The following is a 26,001-nucleotide window of genomic DNA, read 5'->3' on the forward strand; positions in this document are numbered from 1 at the left end:
TATAACACCTGAGTATCCACGTGTATAAAACAGGAACTTCTACCTTTACCTCACAACATGTAAAAAATTAGTTTGAGATAGATCACTGACTTAGATGTAAAAGATAAAACCATAACACCTTTAGAAAACATAGGAGAATATCATTATGTCATGGGGGTAGTCAAAGATTTCTTATGCAGCTCACAGATTCAATGATCATTAAGGAAAAAACTGATCAACTACATTTCATTAAAATTAAAATTTTCTGCTTATCAAACATCACGGTTAAAAAAATAAATAGGTAAGCCACAGACTAGAAGAAAATATTCCTAAAACATATCAGGTAAGAACTGGTAACCAGGGTATATAAAGAACTCCTACAACTCAAGAATGAAAAGACAATCCAGTGAAAAAATGGGTAAAAGACCTAACTAGATACTTAGCAAAAGAAAATATATGAATGGTCAACATGCACATGGAAAGATGCTCAACATCATCAGTCAACAAAAAATGCAAATTAGAACCCCAAGGAGATAACCACTATAATGGCTAAAATTAATAAGACTGACACCACCAAGTATTAACAAGGACGTGGAGTGGGTACAACTTTCATACACTGTTGATGTCCATGTAAAATGGAACAAGTACTTTAGTAAAAGTTCTGGCGGTTGCTAATGAAACTAAAAAGTCATCTACTCTATGATCCAGCAGTTCCATTCTTAGGTATTTATCTGAGTGAAATGAAAACACATATCTACAAAGATACTTTTACATGAACATTCATGGAAGCTTTATTCATAATAACCCCAAACAGGAAACAGCCCAGGTGTTTATTCATAAAAGAATGGATTTGTTCCATGATATGAATTTCTAGAACAGGCAAAACTAATCTATGGTGGTAAAAAATCAAAACAGGGTTTTCCTCTCAGTGTATGTGCAGGGTTGGACTGAGAAGGGGAATAAAGTTACTTTCTGTAGTGATGGTAATATTCGATATCTTGATAGGGGTTTGGGTTACATAGGTGTATGCATTTTTCAAAACTCAGCAAGTGTATATTCAATATTTATAACATCACTGTATGTATATTTTATATCAAAATTAAAGATCTGTAAACAAATATTGAACTTTAGACTTAAGGTTATAAATGTTGAAGTATATTAGGGGGACATATACTCATATCTGCAATGTACTTTCCAATATATCAAAAATAAGATTAATTGATAGATAAACAGAGAGATAGAAAGATGGATAGATAGGTAATAAAGTAAGTATAGTAATATCTCAATGGTAGAATCTAGGTGGTGGGTATATGAGTTTTCTTGTAAATGCTTTTCAACTTTTCTGTATTATGAAAAATGTTCGTAATAAAATGTTGGGGAAAATATTGAGCACCTACTCATTGTTCTAGGCAATTGAGATATAAGAATGACTGAGGGAGAGTTTTCCAGTGGAGCTTATCCCAGGGAAGTGATTTAGTATTTATGTAGTTCCTACTACAATCCAGGGGCAAAGACAGGGGCAACAATTTATTTTTATCCTCACAATTCGGTGTGAAGGAGAAGGCTTGAAATGAGGGGAGATGATGAGTTCAGTTTTGAATAAACTGTGCTTTATGATCCTACAAGATACTAGGTGGCAATATCTAGTAGACTATTGGATATACACAGGTCAGGAGATTTGCATAAATCTGGGCAACAGTCAAATGTTGTTGTTATCATGCCTTTGGGTACCCTTAGCTATTTGGTGACTGAGCACAATTTAATAACTGTTTTTTGTTTTCAAATGTTTTCCTTTTTAAATGCTATGTGAAATATCTGCCCCCTCCAATCTAGCATTCCTTGTCTGTTGGCCTATTCATTGTTCCATGGGAATTATAATAAGAATGGAAATTGTACTAATAGAAAGCTATACAATAGCAATATTAAAATGTGACAGACATAGGATATTAGGAATTTTCATTACATTAGAAGACTAATATCTGACAAATACATTACACTGAGAGATAGTTCTTTGGTACTCACCTGATCATATAGAGCTCTTTATTCCACGGGTAGATATTTAAGACTGGCCCTACCCCAATCATGTGGTTGTGACATTCTCCAACATTTTCAATATATTCATGCTTCAATGGCACATTGCTGAGGAGTTCAAATTCCTCAGGTGCCTTCTGAAGTACCTGTTCTGCTGCATAGAATCCATCTACTAGCAGTGTCCTGCCACCTGTTCCTTCATGCTTAAGACAGTGAAACACTTGAATGCTAAAGAGGGGGAAAAATTAAATTATTCTGTTCAGTGGAGAAAAGAGAATATATCAAAATTTTAGAAAAAATATATATGAAATGATTATTGACTCCACTTGTGTCATTTTCTTTTCACTAAGAAATAAATCTCATTTCCCAATTGCCTTCCCTTCATAGCCAGCTGTACTTTTTTGTGCTTTGAAATATTAATGCCACTACAGGTTCCTCCTAAGCATATTTAACATGTATTGATGGCTATATGTGACAGACCCAGGGAATACCGTCATGAATAAGGTATAGTCTCTGTTTTAAAGAAGGCCAGTCTACTAAGAAGAGATGAAGCAAGTAAGTACCAACAGGCACTATAATAAAGTTGTATACAAGATACAGTGGGGCCATAAACAGAGGAAATTATTGTAGTGGTGTGCTGTATAGAGAAATGTTTTTGGAGGTGGATGAGAATGGTTTTGCTTAGTCTTAAAGAATGAGCAAGAGTTGGGCTGAAATGAGATTGAGGTGAGGAGAGGGCATTCCAGGCAAAAAAAAAAAAAAAGTATGACCAAAGATATCAACGCAAAACAACAAGGAGTTTAAACTGAGATGGGAGATGAACTGGTGGGAAGCAAGATGACAAAAAACATGGAAAACAACTTGGATAACTGAAATAGCAGAGAAAAATACTGAGGGCTTGAGCTTAGAGAAGGGTTTTATAGAAAAGAGGACACACCTAAGCAACATGACGGAGGACGAAGAACAGGCAAATATCTAGAATGACTGCAGGTTTTTCACCTGGACAACCTGACAAATAATAATGCCATCTGTCAAGAGAACGCAGGCAGATGCATAATTGGATGATAATAAGGGGGTGAGAGGGGTTGAGGAAGAGGTTCAGTTTAAGGACATGTTGAAATAGTTGAGTTATATATGGCTGAAAATTTAACAGGAAAAGGAAATGCAACTATTAATGGACTGGAAAACTACAGTAAAAATTTCAAATTAACAAGGGGAAAATAAAATTAATAGTAATTTAGGAAAAAAGCAAAAATAAGGAAAAGTAAACAACAAAGTAAAATAAGTAATAAACATAAATAAAGATAGAAGGAATAAAATCAAGGAGAACCTAGGGTAAATACAATTAAAATGAGAAAGGTCAGTTCTGGCTATGTTGACCTTTCTGTGAAATTTCTAGGTTAGGATTACTGAGCAGCCAGTTGAAGATGTTTACCTTAGAAGAGAGGTAGATTTTGTAGTTGTCTGTAGGTGATAGCTAAAGCCAAGAGCATGGAAGAAGTCATTTGGAGAGATCATTTCAAGTAAGAAAAGAGGGAGAAGGAGAAAACCTTGAGAAACAACAATATTTACAACATGGACAAAGGAAAATAAGCTGGCACAGGAGACTGAGGAAAAATGGCTATAGATATAGAAGGAAAACTAGAAAAGAAAGGATATTTAAGAAGAGGGAGTGGTTAATGGTCCCAGGGGTCAAATAAGATGAAGACTGAAAGGTACACACTGGGTATGGCAATAAGTTAGTTGCTGGTGACTTTGGAGAGATTAATTTTAATTGGGAGGGGGGTGGATAAACTAGCTGACTACAGGTTTGAAGAGTGAATGAGAAGTGAGAATGAAAAGACACTGAATGTAGACAATTATTTTAATAAGTTTAGCTGTGAAGGTGAGGAGTAAGGCGGGGCTGTAACTAGAAGGAGATAGAGTGTACAAAAGTAGAGATTCAAGAAATGAGAAGCTGATAGGAAGGAGTCAATATGTATGGAAGGCTGAAGATACAGGAGAGAGAAATCCCCAAGGAGGTTGGAAAGGATGAGATCCTGAGCAAAGGTAGCTTTAGAAAGCGTAAGGCATATAACAATGATGATGATGATGACAATGGCTAAAATGATAATAATAATAGCTAGTATTTATTGAACATTTATTATGTTCTAGGAAGTATGCCAAGTGCTTTAAATACATCATGTAACTTAATCCCTAAGCAATACAAATGGACAGGTTTTATTACTAGTCCCATTCTACAGATGAATAAACTGAGGCATAGAGAGGTTAAGTTATTTTCCAAGATCACAAAGCTAACCTATGTTCCAGGTGGGATACAAATCCAGGTCTGGTTGATGCCATAGCCTGAACTCTTAACTACTCTCATTATACTGCTAATGTACTTGGTCCTTGCCATTGATTAGAAAGGGTTAAATTAAAGGCACAGACAACCGTGTATCTCTGGTAGTGGTCAGAGAGAAAAGAGCTAGTCAATATTTGAACCTCAACCCCTGTCCAACTGTTTCTCATCCCATTTCCTCATATTCTTCCTTCTGCATCCTGTAGAATGAGGATGCAGGGCTTTTTGTATATCGATAACATTGAGCAGGATGTCAAAAAGATGCTTTATTCTTCCTCCTCTGAACCAAATATTCTTAGGCTCCAAACCCTTAAAGGAAATCAATGCATCATGTCAAATAATTACTATTTCTTTTCTGTGGTGAGAAGATTTAAGATCTACTCTCTGTTAGCTACTGGTAATAATATTACAGTATATGACCATATCAAATCAACACATTGTACACCTTATATTTACACAATGTCATATGTCAATTATATCTCAATAAAGCTGGAAAAAAGTATGGTATACGTTATCTTTGACTCAATAGCTTCTGAGTCCATGTGAGAAGGTTATTTTTCATTCATTCCTCCTCTCCAACTTCTTGTAAATTGGATTTAAATTCCTCTTACTACCATACCCAAAGTAGCTGTGTTTGGAAGATTGAACCCTTTGCAATATAACAACTAAATATGAAAAACTGTACAAATTCCCAAACTAATGGTTAATCAATACATTTTTGGTAAGTTAATTGTAATTACTTTGAGAAAAAATGTAAATTAAACAAAATTTACATCCATTTATGTAGTCAGGTAGATTTTCAATCATTTCAAAAATTTTAATTCCTATAAGTCTAAAGAAGACTGAGCTAGGGTGTTTAAAAATGATCATGTTTCTAAGGAGAAAAGAAACAGTCATACAAATCAGCAGCAGCAGATATGATCTTGGTTCAAATAAAACAGAGAATGATTAAGAAACTATTCAAGACCATCACACGTAATGATCCCACTTTGGAAAATTCTAATCCACCTACCCACAGGGCTCTTGAAAATAGGTAGTGTCAGTGTGCCGATCCAGAGCTAGCTTGGTGTATGCAGTGTCACCCCTGGAGAAGTCTGAAGTGAAATACCACATCCTCCCATAGATGGTTTCTCTGTCAAATGAAGTATAGGAAACCTTTCATTCTTATCATTCAAAACTCTTTCCAATACTTTCTTTAATTATTCACAAATAACAATAGATTGTTTGGCTCCAGATTTCCATCTATAAGGTAAATATGACAGTTGAACACATCACCAGTCTAAACAATTCCTCCACTGAGTAATATTCTAGGAAGCTGGGGGGAAAAGGGTGAAAGGATAATATAGTTTGAAAGCTTAGGGAATCATCCCACTCTGTTTATGTATCTACTTTTAATAGCTTTCACACTCAAACTTCTGTCCTGCACTCACCTTCCTCACATAGAAAAAGATGTTTTGGGGTAGTTGCTTTTAGAAGTGATTAATGTAGATCTTCACCCATCTTTTAGACATGGAGGAATAAGAAAAAGAGAAAGGATAGTTTATATTAGCAAGTATTTAGTGAGAGTTGCTGTATCACTGTTATTGTATCTCTCCTTGAGGAGAGATACAATAACATCATGGGTTTTGATTTCATAGTTATTTTCCTAGTAGGCTCAGATCTGACTAAAGGTCACTTTAATTCTTTAGCTTTCAGAGTTCATCTTATTCTCTGAACCCTCAAAATCCAAACAGGAAATGGCCTTCCTTTTGAACTATCACCTCTAAAGCCCTGTCAACTTATTGCCTACTAGCACAGCTTTTTTACTTGATAGTTCTCAAACTGTGTTTGAAACTGAATGGTTCACAAATGTTAATTATGCTCTACTAGGATAGGGCAAATGACCCAGCATACTGTCTGCTACACAATGAGCTATATCTGGCTCTTATGAAATAAAAGGAAAGTACTAATTATAACCAAGTTGGTTTACATCACATTTAATACTACAGAAGATAAATCTATATACTACCTAGAAATGCAATGGAAAGAACATTGTATTTAGGATCAGGAAACCCGAGCTATCTGAATCCCAGTTCTACTGCTTACAAGCAGAGCAGTCCTGGGCAAGCCACTTAATACATTTGAGCCTCAAGAGCCTCATCAGTAGAACAGGAGATAAAATACACACTTATCAGGATTACTATAATGACCAATGAAAATAACGGATTTGAATATGCTGGTTAAATGCTATACAGTATAAAGCAGTAGTATTAACAACCAGGCTCTGAATTAAGCCTTAGGAATAATAGAAGGTCAAAAGCAGATGATCTTTAGACACCATCTTATTCAATCCTGTTACTGATCAGATAGGAAAATAGAGGCTACTGGGGCGGCGGGGGTGGGGATTGAGGGAAGGGGTGTGTGTGTTATGCAGTTGTCTATGTTTACCCAACTGCTTGATGGTAGAACTCAGACTACTATCTGGTTTTCTTTACTCACAGTTAGTGCTCTTTCTAGTGTACAATGACTAACTCCTACTTTGAGCATCACTGGGCTCGAAAAAAATACCGATGACTTTGAAGTCTTCACCATATTTAACATGTAAGTGTCTTTAGAGATTAGAAATCTGGGCTTCAAATAAAGCACTATAAATGGGAATCCCATTGTTCAGGCCACAAAATATTCTGGAAAAACGAGGGTGACCATACCTGTCACTGGAAATTAATTTCTGCAGATATCAGGAAACTAATGACTTACCTGATCAAGCTGATCCTTTCTGCCAACTTCTCTGTGTGTTCTTGAGTAGGAGGGACATTTTCTACAAAAGCAATTCCATAGAGCAGAAAGTTCTGTAGAAAGTTCTTCAGTCCCTCCTTGGTTTCTAAGAAGCTCTGGAAATCTACAGATGGAACTTGGGCTTGCTGGTAGATTTCAGCATTCCATAAGATTCTAGGCTGGATGACCTTTTGTTTCTGCCCTTCATAGCTGTTTTTCACCAGCCAATCCAAATCATATCTAGTCACGTGACCATCTGGCCCTTTTAAGGGAAAAATAAAAGGCATTAAAAATAATAATTATAAATACTGCCAATAATTTACTGGTTAAGAATGATGTCAGCTGTAGATTAGAGCAATTTTATTTAAGAAGAAAAATAAAAGGTTCAAAAATAAATGCTTCCAAAGAAAGGAAAAACAAAGAGTAACTAAAAGAATACCTTGTTTTGGAAAGGGGCAAACCATTTTTTGTAAAACAATTGTTCTTTAAAAGAGTACCCCGAAGAAGACCAAGTCTCCTGTCCACTCACAAGTGAAAAAGAGTGTGGTCTCATCCAGACGAATGGTCTTTGGCTGGATACATAAATCCACACTGGCAGTGTCTAGGCTGCGCTGGTGAGTCTTAGAGTTGTAGCAAGATGCTGAGCGGCAGTGGTCTCGAAGCCAGACATAATCGAAGCGCATCACGGTGTTAGCATATTGCAGTTCTAAGGAAAAGATCACACTCTTTTTATATTATTATATTATTTTACATTATTTATTTTGTAAAAATAAATAAATATTTATTTAGGAAAACTAAAAAATCAGGACCCAGAAAACTTCCTTCAAAAAGTCTTCTACCAAGAAATAAGCAAGAGCAATGAGGGGGACACTAGCCCCCTACTAGATATTAAAACATAGTATAGAACTTCTATGATTAAAACAGTGTGATGTTGGTATAGGAAAAGGCAGATAAAACAACAGAAGAGTATAAAAAGTCCAAAAATATACATGAATGCATATAGAAATTTGGTACGTAAAAACTGGCAGGTGTAATCACTGTGGAAAATATGAATTTTTAAATAAACGGTGTTGGGACAACTGATAATCATTTGCAAAAAGATAAAACTGAGTCCATACCTCATATTGTCACTGGGTGTCCACGATAAACTCAAAACAGATCAGAGTTCTAAATTTGGAAAATGAAGCCATTCAAGTATATAAAAAGAAGACATGGATAGAGGATATAAAGGAGGTCCTTGTACCATTCTTGCAACTTTTCTGTTAGTTTGAAGATGTATCAAAATAAAAAGTTAGCAAAAAATCAAACTTTCTTATACATCAGGTTATTCATTTAGACAAGGTAAATAAAAAGGAGTTCAAATTTATAAGAGGAACAAAAACTATAAAGTGTCTGGGAAAAAAATGAAAATGTGGAAGACTACTATGGAGAAATCTATAAAACTATCCTGAAAGACTTGAAGGAAACTTGAATGGAGAAATATGCTCACAGATGGGCAGATTCAATAATGAAAAGATAGGAATTCTCCCACAAATTAATACACAGAACTCCATGTACTTTCAATCCAAATCCCAGTGAAAATTTTCATGTACTGGACAGGCTAATTCCAAGAATCATACTCAGAATTAATAAAGTAACAATTTTGAGAAAGAAAAAGAAAGGCATGGAGGGGAAGTCTTACTAGATATAAAAATGTATTATAAAGCTATAGTCATTTAAAAAGTATGATATTCATGCAGAATGGACTAACAGATCAAGGGGACAGAATAGAGTCTCAAAACAGACTCAACTGTACATGAAAATATGGTATATGTTAAAGGTGGTATTTTGTAATAGTGGTGAAAAGATAGATTACTCAATAACTAGTTTTGGAAAAATGAATCTTGAAAAGTTGATTCTAGAGTCACGTCAGCCTCAACAGTAAACTACTGATAGAGTAAAAGATAAAAAATAAAACTGTTATATATTGACAACTCTGAGGTAGGAAAAGCCTTTTTAATATGACACAAAAAGCATAAAAGATAATTTGTGTATATGAAAATAAAAACCTTCTGTTTTGCAAACAATGTAAAAAACAAAGTTAAAAGACAAGTAACAGGAAAAATCTTTTTAACATAAAAGGGTTAATACCCAGGATATAGAATAAATCCTTGTGATCATTAAGATAGAAACTCAATAGAAAAATGACCGAAGGATATCAATAGGAAAGTCACCAGAAATGACCAGTAAACACATGAACTGTTCTAACCTTAGTAGTAATCAGAGAAATGGGTATTAAGATATCATTTTTTATCCATCAGAGTGACAAAAATTTTAAAGTTTGATTAAAACATGTGTTTTCAAAAGATGTGGAGAAATGCATACTCTCAAACACTGGTAATGTGAGTATAAATTGGTGAAGACACAGTGAATGGCAATCTGGAAGTTTCTATGAAAATAATAAAAAATGTGTATATTTATTGCTTGACCCAGAAATTTACCTCTCAGTACTTACCTTATAGAAACCGTCACATATGAAGAGGTATGCACAAGGATATTCATAATAGTTTTGTTTATAATAGCAAAATAATTAGAAAATAAGACTAAATGTCTGTCAGTGGGGGAAGTCGAGGAATAGCTGAATAAACTGTGGTGTATCTACAATGAGATCCTAATAAACAGTTAAAAAATGCAGTATATCTGGACTCCTCAAATTAACTTTGTACAATGTTATCATTCTCACTTTAAGGACAGGAAACTAAAGCTCAGAGATGTTAAATAACTTTGTAAGATCATATAATCATTAGGTGGTGAACCTAGGACGTGAACTCAAGTTGTCCAACCCCAAAGTTCTATGCTAGTGTTTCTCAAAGTGTAGTCTTGAGAATCTCTGAAGGTGAGACTTCAGGAAAGGCAGAGTAAGGAGCTTGGAAAATCCTCTCCCCCAATAACAATGATAAAACTGGACAAAATTACCAATAACCACCATTTTAGGACCTGGAAATTGACCAAAGGCTTACAACAAATTAAGAAGCATTTAGTCAAGAAAAACTATTGAACCTTGGGTAAGAACAGTGGGAATCTGTGTGTTTTAGCTTGGGGTGCTTCCACTCCCTACCCCACCCCCACCAGCTCCATCAGCAATAGTTCTACCAGGGCAGGCAAGCCAAGAAAGCCAGCAGCTTTGCTGCTGAAGGGGACTAAATTGATTTGGAGCAGAGCACATTAAAACTCCATGCCCCTGGGTGTTGAAAACAATCAAGGAAGGCATACTGGTTGGGACAAGCAATAGATCCGCAGAACAGCCAGAAATCTATCAGGGGGATCAAGGGAATGGGACAGCTATAGTGGGCCTTGGAAAGCCCCCTCACATCCCCTGTGTTCGGTAAGGCTGTGCACACATGCAGGGCTGTGTGCACAATAAGGAGAGAATGGAAAGGTCCCTAGTTATCTACATGCCCCTGGAGGAATGTGAGGCACAATGGAGACATGTGAAGAATGGCAGAAACTGAAAGCCTGGGCAGACATATAAACAGCCGAAACTTTGCGTGCCCCAATCCACACACACATCCATTGGCAAGAGGTGGAAGCCTTACTGGCTTAAGGTTTTTAGCTTAACCTCTGACCAACTGTTAGCCGGCCACTAAACTATACGAGGGTTTCTCAAACCTTGGTACTGTGGACATCGAGGGCATCCCTAGCCTCCGCCCACTAGATGCTAGAAGCATCCTCCTCGTCAGCTGTGACAACTAAAAATGTTCCCAGACATTGCCAAGTGTCTCCTGTGGTGGCAAAACCCCCCCAGTTGAGGACCACTGAGTTATGCTGACCCCACTGTGATACAAAGAAGCCACAGTTAAAAATAAAAACCAATTACTCCAGAGACGTCAATAAACAAATAAACAAAACACACATACAGCAACAATCCCCCTGCGAGGTCAGAAATCAGTTTCTGTATTACCTAAAATGTCCAGATTTTCAACAAAAAACCCTGAGATACATATAGAAACAGAAAAGAGTGACACTTGCAGTCCATACAAACTGTCTGAGAAGAGTATTACAAGAAATCCTATTGTCTAAGTCAGACATGCTGCTAGTAGGTAGCTTATTACCTGGGAGGAAATGCCTTTCCCTTCTAACATCCTTGGGAGAGAAGCAGAGCGGACCACTGGGGCATCACCTCCATGTACCTATAACATCTTCTAGTTATGAGTCAAAAGTTGGTGTTGAATGCTTGAAAATCCAGACACTGAAGTTAATTGAAAGAGCCTCTGATATAGCAGCTGCTGATACTGTGGAATGGGGCTATTATTTGGTGGTGATCTGAAGTTGGAGTTCTTGACCTAGGATCCATGGAATGATATGTAAAACTGTGTGTGTGTGTGTGTGTGTGTATGTGAGTGCGTATGTATGTGTGTGTGTAGTTCTGTATTTTTCTATGGAGAGGATCCACAGCTTGCAACAGAATTTCTATGAGATTCATACACTAAAAGTATTGAGAACCACTCCCTTAGAGTGATAAAAGTGATTAAGTACCACCAACCCTCATTCAGATTGGTCATTACACTGAGGTAATCCAGGGTTTTGACAAACTATAACCTTCAAGCTCTTGCACATGCAGTTCCCTCTGAACAGAACATTCATTCTTACCTTCTCACCCTTTTTCCCTTGCCTAATTCATATTTAAATATTCATGACTCTGCGCAAATCCTGCAGGCAGTCATTTATAACTCTTTAGTTTGGGTTAGGTAACTCTCCTCTTGTTCTTATAGCACTCCATATGCTGTCTAAAAGCATTTATCACACTGTTTTATAACTGTCTGTGTGTTTGTTTTTGCCATAAGACGGTACCTTGAGGATAGGGAGGGAATGTGTCTTCTCCATCACTGCATGCTTCGCGTTTATCACACCGCCTGGCTCCTGGTACTTGCTCATTCAGAAATGAGAATGATCCTGTCGTCAAAACTATGGATGATCTTCTCCTGCCCTATTAGATGGGTGAGAAGTTGCCAGGCACATACTGTACAGTAGTGGAATAATTTGTACTATGGGGATGGACTCATATCTTAAAAAGCTCCAAAAAATCCCCTTCATTTTAGTCAAGTTGGTATGCTTACTGTCCTTTCCATGGCTGCAATTCATTATTACCTCTGCTCTTGCCATTTTTCTCCTTAAAATTACAGGCTCCTCTAATTAAATGACCATCTTTTCTTTCAAAATCTAGCTAAAAATTAATTTAATTCAAGGAAGCTTCCTTGACTAACCCTACATTTTCTTTGAAATTAAGTAGTTGGTATGTATCAATTTAATTTGCATTTGCATATGGCATAAGCTATTTATGCTCCTTATATTTATTTACTCATTTTATGTTTTATGTTTACATTAAGGTAGGGACTATGTCTTCCATCTTTGGTTCTCTAGAAGTTCTCAGTTCTGTATAAAGTTGACACTGAACAAATGTTCATTAATTAGGTCTTGCCAAAATGTCAATACAGAAGAGAAACTTAGGACTCAACTCATTTCTCTTGTAACCTACATTTAATCAATCACCAAGGTTTGTTACTTCCGCCTCCTCTGTCACTCTGAAATCCACCTGACCTCTCCATTTCCACTCTTTTCTCCTGCCACCTTCAGGCAATCATCATCTCTAACAGTGGGCCTCTCTATAAAGCGATTTTTAAAATCAGAGTACTAAAATCAGATTGAACTTTGGAAAAACTGCTCTAGTTTCTGGACCATCAAGGGAGCAAGGCAAGGCTGTAGTAATCCTGGTAGGATAGTTGCCTCATTGCTGCTTTGAAGCTCATGCTATCCTATATAACTCTAAACTTCTTCATTACTCGAATCATGTATCTCCTGAGTCGCTTTATTTTTAAATAAATGAAGATCAGCTTACTGTCTTTTACAGTCACCCCGTCATCCCTTCCCCTGTCATCATTCTTGGCAGCTTCATCATTATTAATTGTAATACCTTCATAATTTTCATTTCAAACACCCTATACTCTGACTACCTGTTGTTCCTTCTCCAGCTCAATTATTCAGGCACTCTTCACTGTAATAATCCTTCAACTACACAAAAAGCTCCAATCCATTGACCATAAGCTCCTTTTTGTTATCCATCATCTTGCCTCCTTTAATGGCTTCGATTCCCTCCTTACAGGGCCCACCTTCCATGATCCGTCATTTTAATTAATTCCTTGCCAACCCCCTTAACTCCCTTGCCCCCCTATCGCCCTCTGCCAATGCTTCCCTGACAAAGCTCTGACCCGGATACACTCAGGTCCACACCTCCTCTGTGCCTGCAGCCAAGCAGCTAAACATTGTTAGAGAAAAAAAATTAAACTGTATTGGTTACTTTCATTTTAAAATCATCACCAAAAATATCAAATGAGTACTCAACGCTGCCAAACAGTCCTTGCATAATTTCTTAGTAAAATCACTTACTCACTCTCCAAGAAGACTATTATACATAGTGTCTTCTCTCCTCAAACTGCCACCACCACCTCTCCCTTCCCACTTTCAACTGATTACCTTGCTTACTCCTTCAAAGAGAATATGGAAGCAATTAGAAGACAATCTCCACAAACCCATGCTCCACATCCACCCACTTACATGCATCTGTGCCCATATATTCTGCCTTCCTTCTTGTTACTATGGTTGAAATATCTGTGCACTTAATCAAGGCCAACACTCTCATTTATGAATCAGATCCTCTCCCTTTCCTACTCAGGTACTACACTTCTGAAATTTTTCTATCCCCCTCTTTTGCATCATCAAATTGTCCCCTCCTACTGGATCATTCTCATCAGTGAACATGTTGCAATGTCTTCCATCTTAAAACAATATCCCCCTCCACTACCACTCTACCTCATATTCCCTTTCATAGTGAAACTTATGGCTTGAGGTTTCTACTACCTCTCTGTAAATAAATTTGTTTTAAATTTCAGAATGATTTTAATTTTATAGAAAAGTTGCAAATACAAAGAGTTCCCATATAGCCCTTGCCCAGTTTCCCTTATTACTAATATCATACATTAGTATGGTAAATTTGTCACAACTGATGAATGAATACTGATACATTATTTATTAATTAAATCCCATAATTTATTTGAATCTCATTAGTTTTCCCCTAATGTCTTTTTTCTGTCCCAGGATCCCATCCAAGACCCACATTACATTTAGTCATCATGTCTCCTTAGGCTCCTCTGGGCTGTGACTTTCCTTGTTTTTGATGACCTTGACAGTTTTGAGAGGTACTGGTCAGGCATTTTGTTAGAATGTCCCACAATTTGGGTTTATCTGATGCTTTTATCATGGTTAAAGTGGGGTTATAAGTTTTGGGGAAGATAGCCACAGAAGTGAGGTGCCCTTCTCACCATATCATATCACTGGTACATGCTATCAAAGGTAGTGTTTGCTACATTTCTCTACTTAAGTTACCCCACCCTCCTTCCATATTCTATTCTTTGCCAGCAAATCACTAAGTGCAGCCTGCATTCTAGGACTGGGGACTTAAGATCCACCTCCATAGTTGGGGGAGGAGGAATATCTACATAAATTATTTGGAATTCTTTTGTATGGGACATTTATATGTACTCTCCCCATTTATTCATTTATTTATATCAGCACGGATTCATGGATATTTATTTTACACTTTTGGTTATAATCCAGTATTACATTATTTATTTTCTTGCTCAAATTGTTTCAGCATTGGCCATTAGAAGCTCTTTTAGTTAGCTCCTGTGTCCCTTTAACATTGCCTCATTTTTTGGAGCAATTCCTTACTTTCTGGGACTTCAAGATTCTCCAGGCTCATCTTGTATTTTCTCTGACCCAGCTCTAGAATAGTCCATTTTTCTAAGGAGCCCTTGGTTCCTTTTCTTGGAGCATGGTATTAGAAACCAAGATCTGGGTGTGCTCATTGCCACTGTGGTGTCATTGTTTCCAGGACCTCTCAGCAGCTAGAGCTAGGAAATATACTAATCTATGTGTAAAAACATTATCTATATAGCCGACCCTTTAACAACATGGGTTTGAACTGCACAGGTCCACTTATACACAGAATTTTTTTCAATAGTACATACTACGTACGGTACTACACAGTCTGTGGTTGGTTGAATCCGAGAATGCGGAAATGTGGATACAGAGCAACTGTAGCAGGGAAGAGCAAAATCAGACTCCACGGTGGATCTGTTTCTTTTATTTTAACCTTTGCTCTCCGTTGCTTTTTGTTACTATAATCACTAAAAGGATGTTGTCTATAGCTATTGGCATACATAATGGCCTGCCTCGGGGAACCCTGCCCCTCTGCCTGAATGTTAAACTAAAGTGCCTTTGTTCAGCTCACAGGGAAACATCCTGACCCTGCCCACCAGTGAATGGCTGCAAGAAAGAAGAAATTAACACATCCCCTCCCCGAGGCTGGCCAAACCAGGGGATGTTTTGCAAGACTTGTGGCCTTTTTAGTTTACTTCCTCATCTCCTCCCCCTCTCTTTTCTATAAAAGAAACTGACATCCAGACCCCGATAAGATGATACTCTAGGACATTAGTCCACCATCTTCTCGGAGGCCCGGGTTTCCAAATAAGTCACGGTTCCTTGCCTCAACACCTCGTCTCCTGATTTATTGGCCTGTTGTGCAGCGAGCAGAGCGAGCTTGGACTCAGAACTGCGTATACAGAGGGCAATCTACAAGTTATATGTGGATTTTTGACTGCACAGAAGGTTGGCACCCATAACTCCTGCATTGTTCAAGGGTCAACTGTAATTATTTCTGCATCTATCCATCTGTATCTATATTAGGCTAAACATGAGTTTATACTGATGTCTTCAACTATAATCCAGTACCACATGATTCATTCTAGCAGTTCCCCTATACTTATGGGTAACCACACTCTCCAGACCCCTAGCAACCACTGATTTGTTTTCTGTCCCTATAGTTTTGCCTTCAACAGAATGTCATGTCATTCCTTTTGATTGCTGAATAGTATTCCATTGTATGGATGTACTATAGTTTATTAATGAACCTATTGAAGGATATTTTGATAGCTTTCCACTTTTGACAATTATGAATAAAGTGGTTTTTCATGTGTGGGTTTTTGCTGTGGACATAAGTTTACAAATCAGTTGGGTAAATACCTAGGAGTGCAACTGTTGACAAGTCCATGTTTAACTTTATAAGAAACTACCAAATCCTCCTCCAGAGCGGCTATACTATTTTGTATTATTACCAGCAATGAATGCAAGTTCCTGTTGCTCTGCATTCTCATCAGCATTAAGTACTGCCAGGTTTTTTTTGGATTTTAGTCATTCTAATAGGTGTATAGTGGCATCTCATTGTGGCTTTAATTTGCATTTACCTAATGAAATCATGTTGAGCATGTTTTCATATGCTTATTTGTCATACTTTTGTCCTCTGGTGAAGTGTCTGTTCAGATCTTTCTACCCTTTTAAAAACTGGGTTATTTGTTTTCTTATTGTTAAGTTTTAAGAGGTTTTTCTAAAATCTGCATACAAATCTTTTCTCAAGCATGTGGTTTGCAAATATTTTCTCCACGTCTGTGTGGCTTTTCTTTTCATTCTTTTAGCAGTGTCTTTCACAGAGAAAATGTTTTGAATTTTGATATTGTCCAATTTACCATTTTTTTCCTTTATGCATTAAGCTTTTGAAGTTGCATCTAAGAACTTTTTGCTTAATCCAAGGTAACAAACATTTTCTCATACAAGTTTTATAGTTTTGCATTTTACATTTAGGCTTATGATCAACTTTGAGCTATTTTTTACACAAAGTATGAGGCAGGTGTGAACGTTTTGTTTTGTTTCGCTCTTTTGCATAGGGATGTCCAACTGTTCTAGCACCACCTGTTGAAAAAAACAGTCCTTTCTCCATTGAATTGACTTTGCACTTTTATCAAAAATCAGTTTACCATATCTGTGTGGGTCTATTTCTGGGCTCTCAATTTTGTTCCACTGTTCTATGTATCTATCCTTTTGACAACACCACACTGCCTTGATTGTAGTTGATCCTTGAACAACATGGGTTTGAACTGTTTGGGTCCACTTATAAGCAGATTTTTTTTCAATAGTAAATACTATAGTACTACCTGATTTGCAGTTAAATTGATCTGTGGATGTAAAACCACATATATGAAGGAACTGCATATATACAGAGGGCTGACTGTAAATTACACTCAGATTTTTGACTGCTCAGAAAGTTGGCACCCTAACCCCTGTGTTGTTTGTGCCAACTGTACTAAGGTTAACTTAAGCCCTTTGACTTAATTTTTTTCCAGAAGTGTATTGGCTATTCTGATACCTTTGTCTTTCCACATACATTTTAGAATCAGTTTGTCAATATCTATAAAAAAGTCTGCTGGGATTTTTTGAGTGGGATTGCATTGAATCTATAGATCATACTGAGCATTCACATCTTAAAAATATTGGGTCTTCTAATCTATGAGCATGGAAAGTCCTTCCAATTATTTATGTTCTTTCATTTTTTTTTATCAGTGTTTTGTAGTTGTCTGCACACAGATTGTTGCTTACCACAAATTTTGATAAGTTGTATATTCATTTTCATTTAGTTCAAAATATTTTTAACTTTCCTTGAGACTTATTTTACTTATACATTTTTTGGTAGTGTATACCTTGATTTCCAAATATTTGGGACTTTTCTGTCATAGACTTCTAGTTTTTTTCTGTTATGGTCAATGTACATACTCTATATGTTTTTAGAGTCTTTAAAATTTTTGAGCTTTGTTTTATGGCCCAGAATGTGGTCTACCTTGATGAATGTTTCATTTAAACTTCAGAACAATGTGTACTTTACTGTTGTTGGATGGATGGTTCTATAAATATCAATTGGGTCAAGTTGGTTGATGGTGCCTGCTTAATCTATCGATTACTGAGAGAGGTATTAAAACCAACTGAAATTGTGGATTTCTTTATTTCTACTTTTATCTCTGTCAGTTTTTGATTCATGCATTTTGATGGTTTATTGTTAGGTGCTACATTTTTAGGATTGTTACATGTTCTCTTGGAGAACTGACCCCTTTATCACTATGTTATGTGCCTCTTTATCCATGATAATCTTCCATGTTCTGAAGACTGTTTTGTCTGAAATTAACATAGTTACTGTTGTTTTGATTAGCATTGCATGGTGTTTCTATTTCCATCCTTTAACTTTAAATTTTAAAAAAATTTAAGTAGACTATTTTTTAGAGCAGTTTTAGGTTCACAGCAAAACTGAGACAAAGGTACAGACAGCTCCATATATCCCTTGTCCCCACATCATCCCTTAACATTTATCCTGAGCCTTTATATTTAAAGTGCGTTTCTTGTAGACAACATATAGTAGAATATTTTTTTGATCCATTTTGACAATCTTTGTATTTTGACTGGTGTGGTTAGGCAATTTATATTTGAAGAGATTATTGATGTAGTTGACTCTAAATCTACCTTCTTGCTGTTTTCTATTTGTTGTATTTACTCCTTGTTTCCTTTCTTTTTTCCTCTTTTTCTGCCTTCTCTGATTTTCCTTGGGTGTTTTTTATGATTCCATTTTATCTCATTTCTTGACTTATTATTCATACTATTTTTTAAAACTTTTTTAGTAGTTTTCCTAATGTTTACAATGTACATTTTAAATAATCTAAGCACACCTTTAGATAACTCTAAAAGTGTCATCCAAAGTGGCTGTACTATTTTGCATGCCAACAGCAATGAAAAAGAGCTCTGATTCCTATTCATCCTTGGTAGAACTTGGTATTGTCAGTTCTTTTGACTTACCTTATAATAGAATATTCCTAATTTCTCCCTCCTATCCTGTCACATTGTTGTCATTTGTTTCACTTTTATATGTGCTATGAACACCAAATACACTGCCATTACTATTTAAATAATTAAAATTTAGTGCAATTAAGGAAAAAAGTTTATCTTCACTCATTTCTAACACTCTTCATTTTTTTATGTAGATCCAAGTTTGTGACCTATATCATTTTTCTTCTGCCAGAAGAAATTCCTTTACAGTATTTTGAGAAGTTATATGAGAAAGTCTATTTCCCTCTCACTTTTGAAGGATTGCTGGATATAGACTTCCAGGTTGGCAGTTTTTTTCTCCTTTTAATACTTTAAAAGTGTCATTCCATTGTGTTCTTGCTTGTATAGTTTCTCATGAGAACTCTGCTGTAATTCTTCTGTTTCTGTGTAAGTGAAGTGTTTTTCTCCCCTCTGACTGCCTTCAAGATTTGCTCTTTGTTTTCACTCTTTTGCCTAAGTGTGGGGTTTTGTGTGTGTGTGTGGGGGGGGGGTTTAAAAATGGATGCTAAGCTTCTCTAAGCTTCTTGGATATGTGGTTTGGTGTCTGACACTTATTTTGGAAAGCTTTCAAAAATTATTTCTTCAAATATTTCTTCTGCTTAGTTCTTTCTTTCTTTTCTTTCTGGTATTCCATTCATGTATATGTTACAACTTTTGATATTGTTCCACATTTCCTGAATACTCTTTGTTTGTTTGTTTGTTTCCACTCTCATTTTCTCTGTGCATTTCAGTCTGGGTAATTTCTATTGACCTATCTTTATATCTGATTCTATCCCTTGTTGTATCTTATGAGCCCATCAAAGTCATTCCTCATTTCTGTTACTGTGCTTTTGATTTCCTTTTGATTCTTTCTTATATTTTCCATCACCCTGCTGACATTATCTATCTGGTCTTTCATTTTGTCTACCTTTTCCATCAGAATCCTTAAGATATTAGCCATAGTTATTTTAAATTTCCTGACTGAAAATTTCAACACCTGTGTCATATGTGAGTCTAGTTCTGATGGTGTTTTGTCTCTTCAACTTGTGTTATTTCTTGCCTTTTAGCATGTTTTGTAATTTTGTCCTTGTAGTTGACAGCCAGACATGTATAGAGCAGTAGACACTGAAGTAAATAGGAATTTATGGGTGACTATATCAATCTGGCCAAGAGCTGGGCTATGTTTGACATTTACTGTCTCTATGGGTACCAGAGGCTTTAAATTTCTCTAGTGATCTTGTTTTTATCCCCCCTCTTGGCCTTGGCCCTTCTCTTTGTGCTTCACCTCAGAGACAGTCTGTCTTTTGCAGCTGTAATCCACTGCTATTTTAACTGGAGGCTTATTAGTTGGTTGTAGTGGGGGGGGAGGGGAATTCTCTAATCTTTGGATTGAGTCTAAGTCTTTGGAGTGCATAGTGGGTCTGTGTTTTGGGAGTGTGGCCTTCACGGTTGTTTTTGTCCCTTTCCAGGGTGTTGTGAGTTGAACTGCATTCCCCAAATAGATATGTTGAAGTCTTAACTTCTAGTACATGTGAATGAGACGTTATTTGGAAATAGGGTCTTGGAAGATAATCAAGATAAGATGAGGTCATACTGGATTAGCGTGGGCCCTAAATCCAACACATGGTCCCCTTATAAGGAGAGAGAAATTTGACGACACAGAAGAGACACAGGGAAGATGATGGAGGCAGAGAGTGGAGTGATGTTGCCAAAGAACACCAAGGATTGTTGGCAACCAGAAGAGGGAAGGAAGAGTTCTCTCCTAGAGTCTTCAGAGAGGACATGGCGCTGCCAACATCTTATCTCAGACTTCCTGCTTCTAGAACTGTGAAAGAATAAATTTCTGTTGTTTATGCCAATTAGTTTATGGTAATTTGTCACAGCAGTGCTAGGAAACTAATACACAGGGGTAAAGCTTTTTTCCCCTATGCCACCCAATACTTTCCCTGGCTATAGAATTTCCAGTCTATGTCTTTGAAACTCTCTCCCCTGTATACTGAGGTTTTTTTTCTTCTTTATTTTTTCTTAGATGAGACAGGGAGATAGAGTGGGGCTGGGGCATAGCAGACTTCCTTTTCCCTAGCTGGGATGAGATTTTCCTGTTACCCTATATTAGTTTTGTCTTTCTTGCAACCTGTAAAATAATCCTGGAAATAAATGGTTAGAAGTCTTCGCAACTTCACAGAAAGTACTTTCAGTCCACATGAAAAGAATCTGTCATTGCACAATAATGTAAATATACTTTGCACTACTGAAGTGTACACTTAAAATGGTTACGGTATTAAATTTTGGTTTTTTTGTCACAATTAAAAATAAAGTATCTGCCTCTACACATCTTACCAAAATGATCTTCATGTTGCTGCCAAACACAATTCAGAGACTTGGAGGCTGTATGGTGCCAATGGATGGCTAATGGAAATAAGCTTTTGAAGTTGGGCTGTTGAAGGGCCCAACATGTGACTCGTCCCCTCAGCAGGTCCTGGAGCCTGCTTTGTAGATGGGACAACCTGCGGCACCACATCCTAGAAAATTTGACAATGAGAGTGTTAGTAACAATATAAAACAATGTTTATAAGGCTGTAGGAATGATACTACATATCTAACTATGTAAAAGAACAGATTTTATTATCTCAACCACAGCATTAAAGGAGAAATTCTGAACAGCTAAGCATAAGTGGTTGATAACCATTACTTCTGTCTTCTCACCAGCCACTCATATTATGCATTGCAATCTTGCTTCCACCCCGCTATCTAACTGAAGTGGTTCTTTAGAAAATCACTAATTTTAACCTTCCAACCACATATGGAAGGATTGCTTTTTAGGGCTTATCATTCTGGGACTCTCCACTGTGACACTATTATCATCCTCATCCTGAATCCTTGAAACTTTCTTTTCCACTGATTATGTGTGATTGTGGGCAAGTTTCTTAAACTCTCAGTGTCTCTGTTTCCTGTTTTGTAAAACGAGGATGACAATAATACTTATCCCATGGGTTTAGTGTGAGGACTAAAGTACTTAGAACTTTGTTGTCACATAGTAAGTCCTATATATGTCCTATATATGATATGCTATCATTCTAATCATCATTATTATTGTGGTTATTATTAGGGATAAACTATATCTATTGGCAAAAGTACCTTGATAAACTTGCTTGGAGTTGGTGACACCCTAAGTGTCATGGTTTCAGAAATATTAATAAAATAACTTCATTTGCATAAGATCTTAAAAGGAATTAATTCATCCTGTGGGAAAAGATGGAGAAACCCATGCCACTGCAGAGAAGCTGTATGGTGCTTGACATGAACCTTCTCAATAACCCCTTAAGGTCACTAAACCCGCTAAAAATGCTTATTTTGAGTGGATATATACATGTTAAGTGTGTGGTGTAAGCTAATAAAGGGACTGATTGGTTTCATACACAAAGGCCATAGCTAGAGACATAATAGAATTTGCTGATGAATTAGGGAGGGTTCTGAAATAGGTTAGGAAATTGAGAGTTAAAGTCTAAGACAGAGGCTGGCAAACTATGGCCCATGCCTATTTTCATATGGCCACATACAGGTTTTACATTTTAAAGGACTGTAAATAAAAACAATAACATTGGACCAAGACCATATGTGGCCTGCAAAGTCTAAAATATTTGCTATCTGGCCCTTCAGAGAAAAAAATTTCCAACCCTTAGTCTAATGCTTAATTCTTAATCAAATACTCTTCTCCATTTACAATGGCTTACTCCCCACAAAAAACACTCTTAAGCAAGTGCATTCATTCATTTCTTCATTATTTCACTTGACAAATATTACTAAGCATGTGTAAATAGGGTACTTTCTTAAGTACTAGGAATACAAATATAATCAATCCCAGCCACCATTCAAGAATCTCATAATCATCTAGTATGGAAGAAAGACAACTACTACTATCTATAGTAGTTTTAAACACAGAGTACAGTGAAAAAGTGCAAAGGAGAAAGTGGTTAACTATGCCTGGGAAAACTGGGAGGACTCCATATGATCAGTGTTCTTTGTAGAAGTGCTTCATTGTTTTCTATTTACTTACAAAATAAAATTTGCTCATTGTAGAAGATGCTGGAGTAGAAGGACCCTGAACTCATCTCCTCCCAGGGGCACACCAAAATTATGACTATGTACAGAGCAGCTATCTATGAGAATGACCTAAACACGAGCAGAAAAGACATTCCACAACTAAAGATATAAAGGAGAAACCACAATGAGATGGGTAGGAAAAGTTGAGATGCAGTATAGTCAAGACCCATACCCCTGGGTGGGTGACCCACAAGTGGGAGGATAATTACAATTGCACAGGTTCTACCCAAGGAGTGAGGGGTCTGAGCCCCCACATCAGGCTCCCTATCCTGGTGGTCCTGAACCAGGAAGACAAGTCCCCAGAACGTTTGGCTTTGAAGGCAACTGGGGCTTACTTTTGGGAGAGTCAGAGGGCTGTAGGAGAGACTCCATCATTAAAGGGCACACACAAAATCTCACACACTCCAGGACCCAGGGCAGAGGCAGTAATTTGAAAGGAGCCTGGGTCAGACCCACCTGCTGATCTTGGAGAGCTTCCTGGAGAGGCAGAAGGACACTGCAGCTCACCCTGGGGACACAGACACTGGTGGCAGCCATTTGGGGAGCTCATTCTACCATGAGGACACTGGTGCTGGCAAGGAACATTGTGGAATCCTCCCTCTAGATTATTAGCACCAGGACCTGGACCCACCCCCAGCCTGTTAGCACTAGTACTAGACTCCAGGTCCTGACTCTGCCCACCAGTGAGGCAACACTAGGCCCAAGACGACCAGGGCCACAACCCCACTAACCAACAGGCTAACACCAGCTCCAGGACCTCCCTGGGCCACAATCCTGCCCATCAGGAGGCTGACACCAGCTTTAAGACACCGTGGGCCCCTCAGCTAGCTGCCCCAGGATCCAGACCCACTCAACAGTGGGCTGACACCAGCTTTGTAACATCAGATGCCACAGTCAGCCATGTCAGGAACTGGCCCCATGCACTGGCAGGATGATGCTTGATCTGGGACAACTGGCCCTGCAACAAGCCACACTGACTGGGTTCTGCCCACCCATGGGCCAGCACTAGCCCTGGGATTTCCTGGGGCTCTGCAGCCATCCCTCTTGAGACCGAGCCCAAACCTCCAGTGGCCAGCAGCCTCTGTACAAGGCAGAGCCTGATAATCAGCCAGACAGGGCCTGCCATACCTACCAGACCACTCATAGTAGTCAGCCCCCCACAACAGAAGGGCCCACACAGCCCACACAGGGGGCACCCCCAGGGCATATAACTCTGGTGACCAGAGGGGAGTGCACTGCTCGGACACATAGGATGCCTCATAAAAAACGCCACTTCTCCAAAGTTGGGAAATGTAACAACCTACCAGATACATAGAAATAAAAATAGCAAATTAGGCAAAATGAGGCAATAGAGGAATATGTTCCAAATGAAGGAACAAGATAAAATCCCAGAAGAAGAACTAAGTGGGGATAAGCAATCTACCCAATAAAGAGTTCAGGTCATGATCATAAAGATGCTCAAAGAACTTGGGAGAAGATTGGACAAACACAGTGAGAACTTTAACAAAGAGTTAGACAATATAAAGAGGAACCAAGCAAAGGTGAAGAATGCAATAACTGATATTAAAAAGCACACTAGAAGGAATCGACAATAGATTACATGATACAGAGGATCAGATCAGCTAACTGGAAAACAGAGTAGTGGGAATTACTTAAGCTGAAAAAAGAAAAAAGAATTTTAAAAAATGAAGACAGTTTAAGAGACCTCTGGAACAACATCAAGTGTACTAACATTTGCATTACAGGGGTCCCAAAAGGAGAAGAGAGAAAGGGGCAGAAAACATATTGGAAGACATAATAGCTTAAAACTTCCCTAACCTGGGAAAGGAAACAGACATCCATGTCCAGGAAGCACAGAGAGTCACAAACAGGATCAACCCAAAAAGGAACACACCAAGACACACTGTAATTAAAATGGCAAAAATTAAAGATAAAGTGGGAATATTAAAAGCAGCAAGGGTAAAGCAACAAGTTACATACAAGGGAATTCCCATAAAGTTGTCAACTGACTTTTCAGCAGAAACTCTGCAGGCTAGAAGGAAGTGGCACAATATATTTAAAGTGATGAGAGGGAAAAAACTTCAGTCAAGAATACTCTACGCAGCAAGGCTCTCATTCAGTTTTGATGGAGAGATCAAGTTTTACAGACAAGCAAAAGCTACGAGGGTTCAGCACCATCAAAACAGCTTTACAAGAAATGTTAAAGGTACTTCTCTAAGTGGAAAAGAAAAGCCCACCACCAGAAATATGAAAATTATGAAAGGAAAAATCTCATGGTAAAGGCAAATATATACAGTCATGGTAGAAAAATTAACCACTTATTAAGCTAGTAGGAAGGTTAAAAGACTAGAGGAGTAAAATCATCTATAACCACAATGAGTAGTTAAGGGATACATAAAACAGAAAGATGCAAAATAAGATGTCAAATAGTAAACACTGGGGGAGGAGGGTGAAAATGCAGGGTTGTTAAAATGCATTCAAACTAAAGAGATCAGTAGCTTACAATAATTACATATATATGTGTGTGTATATGTATATATATATATATATATATATATATATATACATATATAGTTTGCTATATATAAATCCCATGGTAAATACACATCAAAAAACTATAATAGATACACACACACAGAGAGAGAAGAGAAAGGAATCCAAATATAATGCTAAAGATAGTCATCAAATCACAAGGGGAGAGAGCAAAAGAAGAAAAGAACAACAATTTAAAAAACTACAGAGACAATCCCAAAACAATTAACAAAATAGCAATAAGTACATACCTAACAATAATTAAGTATTTATTTATGTATTTATTTATTTTTATTTTTTGGCCACACAGCATGTGGGATCTTAGTTCCCTGACCAGGGATTGAACCCGCACCCCCTGCATTGGAAGCACAGAGTCTTAACCACTGGAGCACCAGGGAAGTCCCAACAATAATTACTTTAAAGGTAAATGAACTAAACGTTCCAATCAAAAGACAGAGTGGCTGGATGGATACAAAAACAAGACC

At 37.4% G+C, this 26,001-nt stretch overlaps 1 protein-coding gene across 3 annotated transcripts in view; it reads right to left on the bottom strand.

The window, feature by feature from the left end:
- The window catches only part of TMLHE (trimethyllysine hydroxylase, epsilon), a 64,956-nt gene that overhangs the window by 23,488 nt on the left and 15,467 nt on the right, over window positions 1-26,001 (bottom strand). For 2 of the 3 annotated variants that reach the window (XM_059911418.1, XM_059911419.1), the window contains exons 2-6: window positions 21,221-21,402; window positions 7,635-7,811; window positions 7,088-7,367; window positions 5,364-5,483; window positions 2,002-2,238 (exon numbers count right to left, since the gene is read on the bottom strand). In XM_059911418.1, coding sequence (XP_059767401.1) covers window positions 2,002-2,238; window positions 5,364-5,483; window positions 7,088-7,367; window positions 7,635-7,811; window positions 21,221-21,401 — 995 coding nt within the window. In that variant the 5' untranslated portion in view covers window position 21,402. The remainder of the gene's footprint in view (window positions 1-2,001; window positions 2,239-5,363; window positions 5,484-7,087; window positions 7,368-7,634; window positions 7,812-21,220; window positions 21,403-26,001) is intronic. The other variant, XM_059911420.1, reaches the window with a different exon arrangement.

Source organism: Balaenoptera ricei, chromosome X, assembly GCF_028023285.1.
Source record: "Balaenoptera ricei isolate mBalRic1 chromosome X, mBalRic1.hap2, whole genome shotgun sequence".
Classification (NCBI taxonomy): Eukaryota; Metazoa; Chordata; class Mammalia; order Artiodactyla; family Balaenopteridae; genus Balaenoptera; species Balaenoptera ricei.